Source organism: Watersipora subatra, chromosome 3 (genome assembly GCF_963576615.1).
Source record: "Watersipora subatra chromosome 3, tzWatSuba1.1, whole genome shotgun sequence".
NCBI classification, from domain to species: domain Eukaryota; kingdom Metazoa; phylum Bryozoa; class Gymnolaemata; order Cheilostomatida; family Watersiporidae; genus Watersipora; species Watersipora subatra.
Window position 1 is genome coordinate 71,624,907 of NC_088710.1, and position 16,057 is coordinate 71,640,963.

General features: G+C 36.3%; 1 protein-coding gene across 3 annotated transcripts; it reads left to right on the forward strand.

Moving 5' to 3' along the window:
* Positions 1-4,810: 4,810 nt before the first annotated feature.
* LOC137389671 (RNA-binding protein squid-like) lies at positions 4,811-8,379 on the forward strand. Of its 3 annotated transcripts, none has more exons than XM_068075745.1 (7): positions 4,811-4,921; positions 5,073-5,241; positions 5,402-5,578; positions 5,733-5,864; positions 6,876-6,960; positions 7,670-7,840; positions 8,043-8,379. In XM_068075745.1, exons 1-6 carry the CDS (start codon positions 4,887-4,889, stop codon positions 7,837-7,839), a joined length of 768 nt encoding a protein of 255 aa, XP_067931846.1. In that variant the 5' UTR covers positions 4,811-4,886; the 3' UTR covers position 7,840; positions 8,043-8,379. The 3 variants fall into 3 exon arrangements, with proteins under 3 accessions (XP_067931846.1, XP_067931843.1, XP_067931845.1); XM_068075742.1 differs by having other exon boundaries at positions 7,670-7,831; XM_068075744.1 differs by having other exon boundaries at positions 5,417-5,578; positions 7,670-7,831.
* The last annotated feature ends 7,678 nt before the right edge of the window (positions 8,380-16,057 follow it).

Genomic DNA, 16,057 nt, shown 5'->3' on the forward strand with positions numbered 1-16,057 from the left:
GACAGACTCTAAAGTTAAATTTGTGGAAAAGGATGAACGGAAGAACAGTTGGGCGATTAAAGACAGATTAATTTCAGCAGTTTTTTAAAATAACAACTATCTCAATTAAATAAATATTTGGTACATTCATTAATACAATATGAAACTCTACTGTGTGTAAAAGAATAATGTAATCAGATTAATGAGGATATAAGCAGGTAATAGATGCCAAGGAAATAAGGTGGAGCAATGCGTACAAAGTATGCTAATGCAAGATTTCCGATCTGGGCATCAATAAAGTTGGTGTCTTGTTAGTGTTCACTACTAATTCACAACAACATAACAGGCCATAGCAGGACTTAATATTTTGAATTAATCCTGCCCTCAGAATTGTCGCCTCAATGTCCAGAATTGTCGCCTGTTTGTCCGCTGTGTCGCCTTTCCGTCTGAAGTTGTCGCCTTTCGAACCAAAAGTGTCGCCTAAGTGTCTGTCGCCCTATTGACTGTCGCCCAACCGTCCATAATTCTTCCGGAAATTACCGTCCTGTGTCTCGCTCCGCTTTGATAATACACAAATGAACATAGTCAACTACGTCACTATAAACAGTAAACCACAATTTATTAGATTACATAGGATTACATACATTAGATTACATTAGATACATTAGATACATTAGATCTGGTAAACAAAATTATAACATTCAAAATATAAACGATTAAACAATAATAGCAAAGTGATGATGATGAACTTTTTATTGATTAAAAATATTATACCTAAACAAAAACAGAAAAATGCACCTTTTTATTAACATAGTAAACTAAAGTAGATCTAGTATTCATTTCAGAAACTAAAACAATGCAGATTTCAAATGGCCTCAAATGATTGCTTCAAAAACTACAGTGTTCACTTAAAATCAAACCACAAGAGCTCCTCTAGACAAGGCGGTGTTGCTATATTAGTACAACATTAGTCTCGTGTCCTCCCGTATTGGACCTCGCTGCAGGCTTGTCTCGGGTGGGTCTTGGGGCCGGGCACCGCAATCTACGCTGACGCACAAATTCAAGGATATTTTAAGAAGACAATCTGTCATTATCATTTATCCCTTTACTACATTTATATCTATATTTTTAACTACTGTTAAGGTCTTTCCTCTGCCTGCAAAAAGAGGCTCTTTGTTTAATTCAATAAAGAAATATATATATATATATATATATTAGTACACAACACTATAAGCTCTGACAGACTATGCAGTCTACAACAACAAGATTCAGAGATACTTTTCACTGCCATCAACATAAATTGTAAACGGTTCATACTCGGATCAACATATATTCAACCTGAAAATACAACAAAACTAGATACTGTTCTCAAACAAATTGATAGAGCCAGAGCCGGAATGCCTAACCTCAAGTGCGCAGAACTAGCTATACTTGGTGATTTCAATGCAAGGCACCCGGCTTGGAAGGGCTGCAAAACCAATACACTTGGCCGAAAGCTTTTTAATCACTGCAATAACCAAAACTTTGAAGAGATAGAATAACACAAAGATTTCACTTTCCTCTGCAATAATGGAGGAAGTGTTATAGACCTCATCATAACAACCCAAAATACAGCTACCATAATAAGCACCCAGTACACAGATGACTCTACAGAACTTTTTTCAGGAGCGCCAACAAGAGGTCGCATTCCGGTGTGGACATTGTTTACAACACATAAAATAAAAACGGAACCGAAAATCTCATACTCTTGGAACAGATGTTAGTGGATTAAATATACTACACAATTAGAGATACTTTCAGCAGAAACAATCCGAGGGATTGTAGCAGAAACGGATTCTACAATTATATGGAACAAAATTCTTACCAATCTTACTCATTCCAAAAAATCAAACGTCCCAAAAATTAGGCTATCAGGGCAGTGCAAACCTTACTGGAATGAAGAACTGTCAACCTTCTTGAAAAAACTAAGACAAACAAAGGAAAAATTCAAATACAGAAGTTCTTTTGAGAATGGTGATACGCTTGATTTATCAAAACAAAGATTTAGAACAGCACTGGAAGATGCAAAAACAAAATTTCTGGAAACAAAAGCAGACGCCCTCATCTGCAGTAATGGTCCAGAGTTTTGGAAGAAATTCAAGCAGACCTTTTAAATTAATACTAATGCTAAGATCGGCGATTTAAGTACTACCAGCAAAATTCTAACCACCGATTAAAGTAAAGCAGAACTCTTCTATGACAACATCTTCAAGCAAACACCTTAACATCAACTCTACATCAGACTCAGTCATCAGGGACTCGTTAGGGGCGCATGTGAACAAAAGAGTTGCAGAAGAATCGCAAAACGAACCTAGATTTCCACACTTGACCACACCAGTAACAATAGAAGAAATAATCAAGTCTCCACAACAAATTAAAACTAGATGAAAAGGACCCGACTATGACGGCTACGACTACCCTTCAATGATAAAAAATAGAAGTTTCCAGTTTTAAATTACACTCAAAATCCTGTTTGACAGTATCCTTACCTTAAGCAAGTGGCCATTTTCCAACAATGTAGTAATTTTCTTGAGAAAGCCTGGGAAGAGAGATTACTCCACAACAAACAACTATCGCCCAATCACAATAACATCTATATGTGGCAAAATTCTAGAAAGAATAATTGAGCACAGACTTAAAATTCTAACAGAGTCAGAAGGCTGGATACCAGAATACCAACACGAATTTCGTAAAAATAGATCTACCTCTACTTACCTATGTCCGATGATGATAGAAAGTCAACACAATCAATCATCTAAACAAAAAGTCGCAGGCCTTTTTATTGACCTACAAAAAGCTTTTGACAGTGTGCGGCACCAAGGAATGCTGTTCAGACCCGCTGAATTAGGAATAAATGGATCTTTCCTTAAATTAATATCTAATTTTCTCATACGACAAACAATCAGAATTACAGTTGACATTACGTCTATCACAGCCAAAACAATGCGAAATAGGACTGCCACAAGGAAGCAACTTATCCCTATACTTTTTATACTTTACACAAGAGACATGCTGAACTCATGGAATGAAGCCCCGCTTCAATATGCAGATGATGGTTCAGTTATCTGCTCAAGACCAAATGAAAAACTACTATATGAAACAATGGAAAGCAAATGCATGAAGCTCACACACTGGCTAGAACAATGGCACATGAAAGCAAACTGTTCCAAGACGGATATTATTTGGGTCAACTGCAACCCAAAACGACTTCAAGTCAGCAGAGAAAGCAATAATGATTACCAAATCTACTAAAGTTTTAGGTTTAATTCTAGACTGTAAGTTAGCATTCAACACACAAAGAAAAGAATCAAAAGCGATATTGGCCAAAATATGGAGACTACTTCTTCCGTTCATCAATGCAGGGTTAAAGCCATACTATTCTAAAAAGATACTAGAATCAAATATAATACCGAAAGTGTTTTACAATAATTTTATATGGGATCAAAAAGCTGACATCTCTCTCCATAGTGGTTTGAAAGACATACTAGGAGCAAAGACTAATCCCTCAACGGAACCACTCCACCATATCACAAACATACCTACGGCTGAGCCTTTAAGCTCCAGAGACATATGCACGTACTGTAGAATGGCAATAGGACAAAGTTATTTCTCAAAAACTTTGTTATCTGCAAACAGCAAACTTCAGAAAAAAATACATTCTCACATTGTACGTCTAAATGGTAGAAACACAACTATAGCAGATATGTCAGCAAGTCATTTTAGAAGATTCACTATTCGAAAGCATCTAATTAATGATCAACAATGCCGATGGAAAATTTAACTCATAACAGGATACTGTTCCACTGATTTATTAAAGGATCTAGAAACGGATCAACTAGAGAAAAACCCTATTCCACTTATATTACCAAGGAGACAAATATCAATTTTAACTGGGCTCTTCACAAGCCACACAACCTTACAATATCAATTATACAAACTCAATTTAACATTTACACCAACATGCACATGCCTGGATGAGGACGAAACAGTAGACCATCACCAATACAGATGCAGCAATTACACCAATCTAAGAAGAAAATATTCCCTAACCCTCACAACTATCAACACCTGCTAGAATTTGTACATGAAAGAGGCCGATTCAATTGAAAACATAATTAACCCACAACAGATAACCCATAGAAGTGAGCATCAACGATACTTTCACAGACAGATGGTACAGACCATATTGTAGTCATCCAATTATTAATAACAATCAATCTTGCCACAATCAATACTCATAGAGGATCTTTTCTTCAGACCTGAACTCTTGTATATAGTATCAATCAATTTATTTTTGTATGTTATCCTGCATTACTTATTTGAAGTCATCCTCTCATGTAAATTTTCTTTTAATTTTTACAAAAATAATCTCAAACTAAACATGAATTGTTCATTACTATCTTGCATTCAGGATACTTTTACAGTTTCCATTTTATTTGGTAATATTCCTGCAAATAGAGGCTTTTTGTTATTTTGTTATCAGCAAAATAAAATATTACTAACTAGCTAGTAAACTAAACAAAAGCCTGATAAGCTATACCTACTATGTGATCTAAGTATTAAGAGGCTTACAGTATAATTATACCAAGCTAGATTTTCTGACTGCTCTGCGAACAAATTCGTTTCGAGTTGTTTTACTACGAACCACTTGGCGCGCTATACATAGTGAATAACTTTATGGATCACTAAAAGCCCCGGATTTTCACCCGCGGATCACGAGAACTATAAAAACTAGTACGCGTCAATGAGGCCAATTTGAAGTTATCTCTCATTTTTATACGGTTAACTCGCAGTTTGCGAGAGCCGCCATCTTCCTTTCTTCTTCTTTATTGCCGCTGTTGAAGTTGTTGACAAGAATCAAACTAAAAATGGACCATAATAACTCCAATGACGAGGACTCTAGGTAACTTACTGTCTTAAATTTGCGTAGGTAGTGTACATGCATGTCTTGAAGCTTGTTTGGATGCTTCTTGTTGTATGATTTCTATTGACTTTTGTTTTAGTTATTAAACGATATTCAATGATCACGTAATTTCCAATTTTTTCTTTCGCAGGAAACTGTTTATCGGCGGAATCGCTGCACATTGCACTGGTGACGATCTCAAGGCATATTTCTCAAAGTTTGGAGAAGTTGCCATGGCCACAATTAAAACTGATGTGTACAGTGGACGGTCGCGTGGATTTGGTTTTCTCATTTTTAAGGACAAATCTTCAGTAGACAGTGTAAGTATATTATTATATTCATAAACATTTTCATCGAATTTTTGTTATACAGGAAACACTTGTCTAAAACATATTCACTACATATATTACAACGTTTGACTTCTATTTTTTGCGTTCACCTTACCAGTCATCTGTGTAACTTTTTACGTTGCATCTTCAGGTTTTAAGTCATCAGACAAAGCATGAAATTGTTGGTAAAGAGGTGGAAGCAAAGTTAGCTACGCCCCAGCAGCCAAATGGTGAACAAACGGAAAAGAATCACAAAGTTTTTGTTGGAGGTCTAGACAAGGGTTCTTCGAAGGAGGACATACAAGCTGTGTTTGAAGAACGTGGCACGGTTAGTAAAAACTTCGCAATATTCTTAACATTCAAATAAACATCTTACAAATTGACTAAGAGTTTTAAAAGCTAGTCTAACCTATACCAGTTGGAAGCGTGTTTCTGAATTTTCTAATGGTATGTTATATTAGCTTTGAACATTATTTCTGCAGGTAACTGATGTTTTTCTCCCAATCGATCGAGCAACAAATGAACCAAAAGGCTTTGCATTTGTTACATTTAAGGACACAGATATTCCAGAAAGACTATGTGAAGAAGGAAAAATTGTGATCAACGGAAAAGAGGTATTATCATTATTGAAGGGAATTAACAATTTTGTGCATTCATTGATTCTACAAATTTATACATCTTTCTTACATCTGTTCTTGCATCTTCATGAATAATGCTTCTGAAAGTGTTGGCAAAATGGAAAATGTTGCAGGCTTTGTTAGTACTGGAAGAATATTCGTGGTGCTTAGAGCTGCTGTTTCAACAAATAGACTCCTAGTAGAGGCTTCAGTCTTCATATGTTGGTGATATCAGTTAAAGCTTGTCAGATTGTGCTTGTTTGTCTCAATATTTCATGAATTGAAACATTGAATTGTCCTCTGTTTGCATCGCCTTTGTAATAATTGAACTTTGTTATCGCTAATAATTTCATGACAAACTTATTGATTGTAGATGTTCCTTGCTGTGGATAAATTGTAGTTAGACATTATTCCTGTCATTAGGCCATAGCTAAGACGTCATTGAGAGATTGGTTGGATAAAGACAGATACATTCAAGATAGCCATTGTGCAAACAGGTTTAGATCGTCATATCGTACTAACGCGGTGTATGTTGGTACTTTGCAGCGATGATCAGCTTATAGTGAGAAAACGAAAGGGCTCTACCTGGGGCTGGCCACTACCATTGCCTGTCTCACTACTATGCATACTTGTGTGGTTGTCTCTGCCGACTCCCTCTTAGCAACTCAACCACCAAGCACCTTCACCCACTGTTGGTGACCAGCTGCTGTCGTAAGCTCTAGGTAGTAGCTCCAGGTCTGCCAGTCATAAACCACTCGCAATCCCCACATAGATTGCTCTCTGGATACTTGTGTGGTTGTTTGTTGATTTTTTTCGTTGTAGCAGTAAATGAATAATGCGGCTAATGATCTGTTGATAGAAATGTCTGGTGCTAAAGTAATTGTAAAGACGCTCTGAAGTTGATGCAGTAGCTTCTCTCAGTAACGGTAACTATGAAGGTAAAGTTAAAGGGCTCTGAGGGTAAAAAAAATGTATTCCATGGTTGTAACTATTGTCAGTTGTTTTTAGTGCGATGTCAAAAAAGCAAACAGCAAGTCTGACTCACGTGGCGGTTTCCGTGGTGGCTTCAGGGGCGGCCGTGGTGGATTCGGTGGTAGGTATTTGTTGACTGTTAGTATCTTTTCTTGTAAGATTATTTACATTCTGTTCATTTGACATGTAAACCAGATGGTCCATAAGATATTTGATTGAACGCACCATCATTTTGGCAAATGGAGACAATCGGTTTGTTTGCCGTTTACCTAATACGAGTTTAAATACGCGTGTAAAACTTTTCAAGTTTGTGTTAGCTATTTGGCAATGAGCAATTATTCTTGCTGTATAGTGGGTGACAGTGACCCTATATTTTAATTGTTATTCAGGTTAAAACTTACGTTTCAGCATCTTAACATATTTATCTACTGTAAATCAACCTAATTTATGTGCACAAAAAAGTGTGGTGTGCTAATTGACTGGAGAATGTGTCTCCATAAAAAAATTCTAGAAATATAAATTGAAATAATTTTCTGGACCATATTGTTCTTGTTAAAAAGTCTTTTTTTTCCTTTTGAAAGGACAAGTTTGGAAAAAATTGGGATGGATTAGGCAATTTATTGTATTTTACTGTTGGTGTAGTGTGAAATTCCTCTACTATAGACATTTCTGAAGCGGAATATTTATACGTTGTAGGAGTCTACTGTACTTGAGAAAGCATTGGCATGTTTGACAAAGTCGTCCCGATCCAAGTTGTTGTTGTTTCTTTTGAAAAATATATATAGACGACTGTGTTGTTTATAAGTTATTTATGATCTTTTGTGTTGTAGGTAGAGGAGGCTTTCGTGGTGGTTACGGAGGCGGGTATGATCAAGGCTATAGTGGAGGCTATGATCAAAGCTATGGTAGTGGCTACCAGGGTGGATATGGAGGGCAAAACTACGGTGGTTATGACCAATATGGAGGTGGTTATGACCAAAGTGGAGGCTATGGTAAGTAAAGTGCGTGTTGTCCAATATTTATCTCTTCAATTAATAATTCATTTATGATTTTACGTTTTAATGATTTTTCTCCAACTCTGTTCCGCTGTCCTAATGGCTGTATGTCATGTTGCTTTTAGTCTGAATGTAGTTGCGCTATGCTGATGATTTTACAGTTCTCTATATATCGTTTACGTAACACAGTTTTTCATATATGACATAGGTGGTGGCTACGGATATGATCAATCTCAAGGTGGATATGGACAAGACCAGTATAAAATGAAAGCAGGTCGAGGCCGGGGTGGTAGCTACACACCCTATTAAACAAACTTTGTACATTATTGCTTCTTACGGTTCTTGTCTACATTTGCACACTATTGTAAATTGTGACCAGTACCTTTTTGTACATAGCTACCTTGAATACATATGTTTTGTACCACTGTAGTCCAGACTGCTCCTAGTATCTCACACGCATTTGGCATGTTTTCATATGTGCACACAGAACTTTTAGTGTCTTTTTTATGGCATGGCATCAACAATTAAACTACTGAATCACTCCACTGTAGTTTATAATCTAATTCTTGAATAGAACACAACTGTTGCTTTTTAGTTTAAAAACTTACATAAGATGGGTGTCTAGTTGTATTCTAACATCCTCATCTCTTCATGTATCAAAAAATATCCCAGTTCAATGTGGTTAACTGAACAACTCAAGTCTAATCCAAGAACAAAACATTTTCGATTTGTTAAATGCCAGATGATTAATCTGTTCTAGCTTAGAATATTGAGGATTATCTAAAGCTAGTACCCATCTACGAGCATCAATGCTTTCAAATTGGGTTGTCAATAAAATACGCGTAGCTAGTCAGCATTGTCTAATTGAGACAATTGGTAAGCACTTGGAAATACGTATACGCACCCTGGTGTGTCAAATGTGATGACATTTGACACACCAGGATGCGTATACGTACATTTGACAACGCCGACATGAATAACCCATATTACCAACTGGTGTAAACAGGGCTATGCTAGCTTACTCAGTTACATGGATTTCAGTCATGTTTTAACGAAAAACAGCTCAATGTCTGATCATTTCATTCTGAAACTATTGAAATTATTGAAACGGTTTTTAATGTTTTTGTGATTATAGGTTATGTAGATCTGTAAAGTTGTTTAAAGGTTTGGTTAGTTTACTCACCTTGAATCAAAACAAGAAATAACAAATCTATTCCTGACAGTCTAACAAGTGCTGCTTCCAATCAGCCCAAAAACCGTCATGACTCAAATTTGTTAGAAATTCCATGCTGATGACACATGATAGGCAACACGTCTATGGCCACCAGCAAAGGAGGAGTATTATAATAATAGAAGAGGAGGAAAATAAGGAATGACATTTTGTAATGTGTTGACAAGTTAGTTTGAGATTTAATTTGAGTGCCAGCTAAAAGAAGTTCTTAGTTGTGTAGGCAGTACATAAGGTTTTTTAAGCAAAGGAGTTGAAGAAAAATAAGAGTATTTTATGATATATTATTTTAAGCAATCGCTTCTGGATAACCAAAATTTTGTTTAAGTAGCTCATTGGAGCGTTTCCTTATGATTCCAAGCAATAAACTATTTTGCTGTTAATTTGAGTATTATATAAAAAGAAGGCATTTCTGGTAAGATTAATGAGGTTTGGTGAATAAATCGCAAGCTTTGTCGCAGTTGTTTTCTCAATAGTTCTGTCTTGACCAGTTCAGTGTACTCATACCTGCCAACTCTCACGCATTGGGCATGAGACTCACGTAATCACCCCAAAGAAAAAATGAAAATGCGTGAGATTTTTGCCCCAATTTCCACAATTTTATATATACTATCATTGATACATCAATTGCCCCAAAACCAAATCTCACGCATTGGCCCACTTTTGGGTTGGCAGGCCTGAGTGTACTATCTATTGTAACACCTAAAATTTTACACTATTTTTCATTTTTATGTTTTGTCTATTCATGGAAGTTTTTTGTTAATCAAAATTTATTTTGTGGATTGTGAATAGCTGAAATTTGTCTTGTTTATTTGGCTCTATTTATTTTTAGTGCCGATTATATGAACATGGTAAACTGCCTTTAGCTTTTAGCAGAGTAACTGCTAGTGTTCAACAAAATTTAAGGTGTAACTTAAATTTTCTTGAACACTAGCAGTTACTCTATGGCATTCATCGGCCATCATTAATCGGCCATCGGTTAATTATTTAATGGACAAAAATATTAGCCATTTCTAAATTACAAAGATAATAGGAGTGTTTGTATGACAGCAGAAAATTTTCTTATAGTTATCACCAGATTTTGACTAGCGTTTAAATTAAGACTACACAAAAAAGGGAGACCATTTCAAACCTTTTGTAAATCCCTGCTCTACCGTAAACATGAAACTTGCTTTCCTGTTCAGTATTGATCGCTCACTCTGTTTCGGTGTAGATCATCGGTTTGCTCCCACCTAAATTAAACTTCTTCCAACATCTCACAATTGTGAGTAAAATGATAGACATGAGCAAAGATTTTTCTACATACTATATGGAGGTTAATGGAATTAACTGCGCCAGTGTCAGCTCAACAAGCCTGCTGGTGGTGGCAAGAGCAGCATCACGAAGAATTTTTCATTTTGCAAACACTAACAAAACTAAACGCCTTAATATGCAGGTCAGATAAAAGATTGGTACACATATTGTAATGTAAAAATCGAGCATTATGTACACTACAATTATAGGTAGACATTTGCTTCTCTAAATTTTATTGGATTGAAGTCATTAGAATAGTTTGGTAAACAGAAATATAATTATATGCACAGCCGGCTGTGTTTCATTTGTAGATCTCATCAATAGAGTTTCTGGTTAGCATCGAGATTGTTCACTGATAGCATTGTACTGCAGCACCAATCTGCATTGTAATTTCTCAGTCTTTGATACTATATAAGGGTTATAGTCTTGCATTAACTTGATATGTCAGAATGATAGTCTTTTAGGCAGTGGAACTAGCGCTGTTCAGCAGTCTCTTCTAGAAGTTAGTTTGTTTCTGTACTGAAATAGCTGCAGTTTGCTGTGGCCAGTTAGAGGATAATACAGACTACCAAGTGTAGACACAAGACCTATTAGCTTCCTGTACATGTATGTTATGGTGTAGAGGCGTTTGGTAATTATTCAAATAGGCAGTGCTAAGAGCAGTCCATAAAGACAGGCCCTTCGAGACAGATGAGCAGTTGATATTTACACCCATTCTTTAAGAATGACGTGTTTTAAATGTTAGTTTCAACAAAGGCCTGTAACTGAGGCTCACTAAGCCGAGCCTGTCAAATATAAGTCAGTCAAGAATATGTTTGTGATGACACTTGTTGTTGGTGGTTAGGTACAAATGAGTTACCTACTCAACTGCGGCCACCCAACTACCTTCTGGCATTGCAGAATAATTGTGGAGATATATTACGTCTGATGCTCTCTTAAGAGACCACCAGCTGCTAGCTTTCGTAGTGAGTATTCAGACTATATTTTGCTACACTTATGCACGTAGAGCTTCTTTGTTATACTTGATATGAAAAACAACTGCAAAACCTTTTTACTAATCGCAACTAATAACTTGAATAACTGTATTTAATCAACAAGACATGTTACATTGTCACTTATAATCACTTCTTGGTGATGGTTACTTTCTTTTTGATCCAGCACCTTGTAGTTGTTCCTTCAACTCTGATGAAACCCTATAAAAATGCAGCCCAATCCTTTAACTGCAAAACATTTCCTCAGTATTTGGGAAGATTAACATGTTAAAAATAAAACATTGATGCACTTACTGTTTTTACTTACTATTACTCATAAAGAAGTATTTTACTCGCACGACAACTTCCTATTTTTATATAAAACTAGCGGAATTCCCAACGTTGCACGGGTATTAAAAACAGCTTATAAACATCGTCAGGCAATGTAGTTGCCTGCCACTTGCATTAGCCTGGCACATTGCCAATGGCTAACTTGAGCAAGCTAGTAACTGTCTTGTTAAACTTCCTAATAAGAGCACACTTTAATGACATTGCGCCGTAAAGTAATGCAGAGTCGCTATGCATTTTTAACCTAGATAACCACTCATATCGACCAATGAATCTAATGCATCTCGCGTAGCTCAATTGGTTAGCTTGTTGTGTGGTGAAAGGGAGATGATTCCAAAATCAAATCTACTGCGGTATGGATTCCTCATTCCAAGATTTTAATAGCTATAGCTGGACAGACAGACCGATTGACAGACACTGAGATTTATATACAGTGAAACTCGGATAACTCAAACTTCAAGGGACCGAGCAAAAGTGTTCGAATTATCAGAGTGTTCAAGTTATCAGAGCACTGTCACAAGTCCATGTATTTACTTATTTATTAGTAGATACATGAACATATACAAACTATAATATAAATCAAAAGCACAAATGGCTTGTTTCAAATTAAATGCTTCTAATGTAAAGTTTAAAACGTTTTTATCAAAAAGTATAGAGATTTTTCTATCACTTGAGATTGGTTTGTTGTTTGAGGTGATGTTATTGCCAGGACGTTTTTAGATTGACATTGGCAAAACTTGATCGTTGCTGAAATGCTCAAAGAAAAGACATCTTTTTCTTTTGAGCGTTTTACCCACGATCAATTTTGCCGATCTTTCTTGAAGTTTATGGAAAGATTACCTTACTTTACCTGGGATTCGTTAATAGCAACACTCCGAGGCAGTTCAATTAGAAGTTTTACGAGGTTTTACGGTACATTGTATATCACTCACGCTTTTTGAATGGATACTTATTAAATGTACACACGTATTTTGTGTTTAGGTCAAACGATGAATAGTTTTTTTTAGCTAAGACAAAGTATACGTTTGATTTCAACAATTTTTAAGACGTTTTAAACATTCAACATTCCGACGTTAATTCAACACGGAATCAACGTCGGAAAACTATTCATCACGGGCTAGCCGGGTCACGCACTCAAGGATTTTCGCCACGCAAATACAAAACAAAAACAACATGCTGTTTTTGTTTTGTATGTGCGTGGCGAAAATCCTTGCGCCCGTGACCCGGCTAGCCCGTTCTATTCATCGTATAGCAGTATAAATCAAATTTCATCAAACCTTTAGAACAGTCGTTGACAAAAATATTTTGCCGATGGAGGTAATAACGACGCTTATGAATTACGAAAAGTTGAGGTTTACCTCTATGGCTTGGAATAAAGTGATTTTCTAAAGCGATAGCAACCGTTTCGGTAGCCGTTGGGCAAAAAAACAGTTCGTTATAACAGCGTTGAATTCGAGTTATATAGAGCCATTTATCATTGCGTGAGAACGGACCAAACAAATCCAGTCGAGTTAACCATGTGTTCGCTATATCCGAGGGCGAGTTATCCATGTTTCACTGTATATAAAAGTATCAGTAGACTATCCTTCTTCTGAATACCAGTAGTAGCTAACAGGAATATATACTTTATTACCTTTTACAATGTTTAAATTACAGTAATACTGAGCAAAATTAGGTTCAAGTTATTCCAACACAACTCAGTTTTCTTCTTTATAAATTAATTGCCTGCTCCTGATCCTGAGCACCTTTTTTATCAGGGCAGTAATAAAACTATATTTTCATAAAGCAATCTGTGGGGCTTTTTAACCAACATTTGAAATGCCCGGCATTTTCTATAGACATACCTAAAAACATAATTTATGAAATCTTGATTATAATGCGATTCCTGAAATTATTTCTATGAAGTACCACAGTGTATGTTATAGGAAAGATGAGTATAGATACTTGTTGAGAATGTGAGCTGAGCTTAAGGAGTTTTCCTCTCTATGTCAGAAAGTTATTAAATTTATCTTTATATTTGCATTAGTACAGGTGATGTCATGAAAACCATGGCATAGCTTACCATAAAAACAGCAGGAATTACAAATGAGATAAAACTCTTTGTAGTCAACCTTTAATAATCAGCAAGTGATTAGTTAGCACTGCTGTTGATATGGTAAAAATATGGTAAAAAATTGTTCAGCAAGCGAAGCAAATACAGTACAAATACATTTGGCTGCTGATGATTCGTCTCATAGGTACCATAAACTACACATAACATTAAGGCTGAATAATTATTAAAAAACATGACACCAAATTTTATGAATACCATCATTACAACTCTATATTAGAGAGTTCCCTTTTCATACCTATATCTGCATAGTTTTATACAATGCATTTGTTTTAGGACTATATGTAATTACCTGCAGTGTGTTTTATTAATTTTTCGAACTGTGTAACAACTTAATCAAAATACAATGTATTTCCATGAGAACTAACAGAAATAATCTGCAGTGATCGAGTCACTTCTATGAAATTCTTATGCGGTCTACTTTTCAACTTTATTCATCGATCACATCACATTCTACAATAAGTTCTAATACAGACTACAATTTAATTTGATTATAAAATCATAACATCTAATGACATAACACTTGAAATCTTGTTTTGAAATGTGAACCTGAAACAGTACTTCCTAATGGACAATATTCTTCTTTATTTCTCCTGACGCATAAATGAATATATTTTTTTGATTTTATTATTTCAAACCTAAGAAAATATGAAAAAGAATCTCAATAACAAAAAATCTTCCAAGTACCAGTTGAAATTACTACTTGAATATTATATTTAAATCAAACAACTATAACCTAAGTTATTACTGTAAATAAATAGGTCCTAAGCTACCAGATGGCTTTTAACCTATAGTATTATCGCTTGTTACATGTTGGATGTCATTGGATATTTGTAGAGACTAATTAAGTAACAATCGGGAGCATTGAGTAGTGTGCTGGAAGATAGCGTGAAGTGTATTTGTTCCTAATACAATCAACAACATACAAGTAAACAAATAGCGTGTGAACCAAAGTAATATGATAATGCTACATCTCTCCTATTATATAAAGGCATCAGCAAAGTGTGAGCATAAAACAAAATGATAATATAAAGCGTATCTACTGAACTACTGAGTATAATAAAATGACTATTACAATAATAAACCTACATCTACTGCTCCGACGAGGAGTTGTCGTAACCTGTGGTCTGGGCGAGCTATATAAGTGCGGTCTACTTTCTGTAGGTTCAGGAGTATTAGATATGTGATTGTCAGTATTCTGATTGTCAGGTAGAGGTATAACAGCACGTCGGTTACGACGAACTTCATTAGAGTCAGTGAGCACTTGAACAGAATTGTCAGGAAGTGTCTGGGTTACGATACCGGTTCGATCTAGATCACGTACGTATACATTGTCAGATGGTACGACTTCTGGTAACTTATGAGCGTTGTGACGTTGGTCGTGGTTAGTCTTCATATTCTGTTTGTACGCACGCTCTCGATCCGAGATGATATTGTAGTCGTGTACAATCGGCATTAGAGAAGACGGATCAACAGGCAGGTCTGTCCTAAGTCTTCTATTCATCAGCAGTTCGGCGGGTGAGTACCCATTCAGTATGGGTGTGCTACGATACGCTAGTAGAGCTCGGTACAGGTCAACAGACTTGTTAAGCAAGTTCTTGACAGTGCGTACAGAACGCTCAGCAGCTCCATTGCCTTGTGGGTAATGTGGGGAGCTAGTCACACTTTGAAAGGAGTAATATTTGGCGAATTCCTTAAATTCTTGACTAGAATATTGTGTCCCGTTGTCAGATACAACTGTTTCGGGTATGCCATGTCGGGCAAATATAGATTTGAGAGATGTTATGACAGATCTGCTGTTTAGGTCGGCTAGTTTACTAATCTCTACGTACCTCGAGAAGTAATCTGTGACAAGGATGTAGTTAGTTCGCTGCCAGTAGAATAAGTCTGTCGCTACACGTTGCCAAGGTCTGTCGGGCAGTGTACTGGGCTTCAACGGTTCACGGTACTCTGACTGGTTTTTCTGGCAAGTTGTGCATGTCTTTACCATCTCTGCTACCTCAGCCGAGATTCCGGGCCACCACACTGAGCGGCGGGCGCGTTCTCTACATTTTTTAATACCTAAATGTCCGTTATGTAAACGTGTCAGTATATCATGACGTTCTGAGAGTGGTATGACTATACGTTTACCATGTAATAGTAAACCATCAGTTAATGTTAGATCAGACTGGGCGCGCCAGTCCACGTCACCAGGCGCTGGTTTCCACGTCGGAGAGATACGACGGCCAATTGTGTTGTGTATATTTGATAACTAATTGAAGTGTGGTATCTTC

What these genes read in the sequence shown, in the direction of transcription:
- LOC137389671 (XM_068075742.1), top strand. Translation starts at nt 4,887, where the DNA reads ATGGACCATAATAACTCCAATGACGAGGACTCTAG. An exon ending in TTGTGATCAACGGAAAAGAG is followed by an intron (nt 5,865 to 6,875) that starts GTATTATCATTA and finishes AGTTGTTTTTAG; the next exon opens with TGCGATGTCAAAAAAGCAAA. An exon ending in TGACCAAAGTGGAGGCTATG is followed by an intron (nt 7,832 to 8,042) that starts GTAAGTAAAGTG and finishes TATATGACATAG; the next exon opens with GTGGTGGCTACGGATATGAT.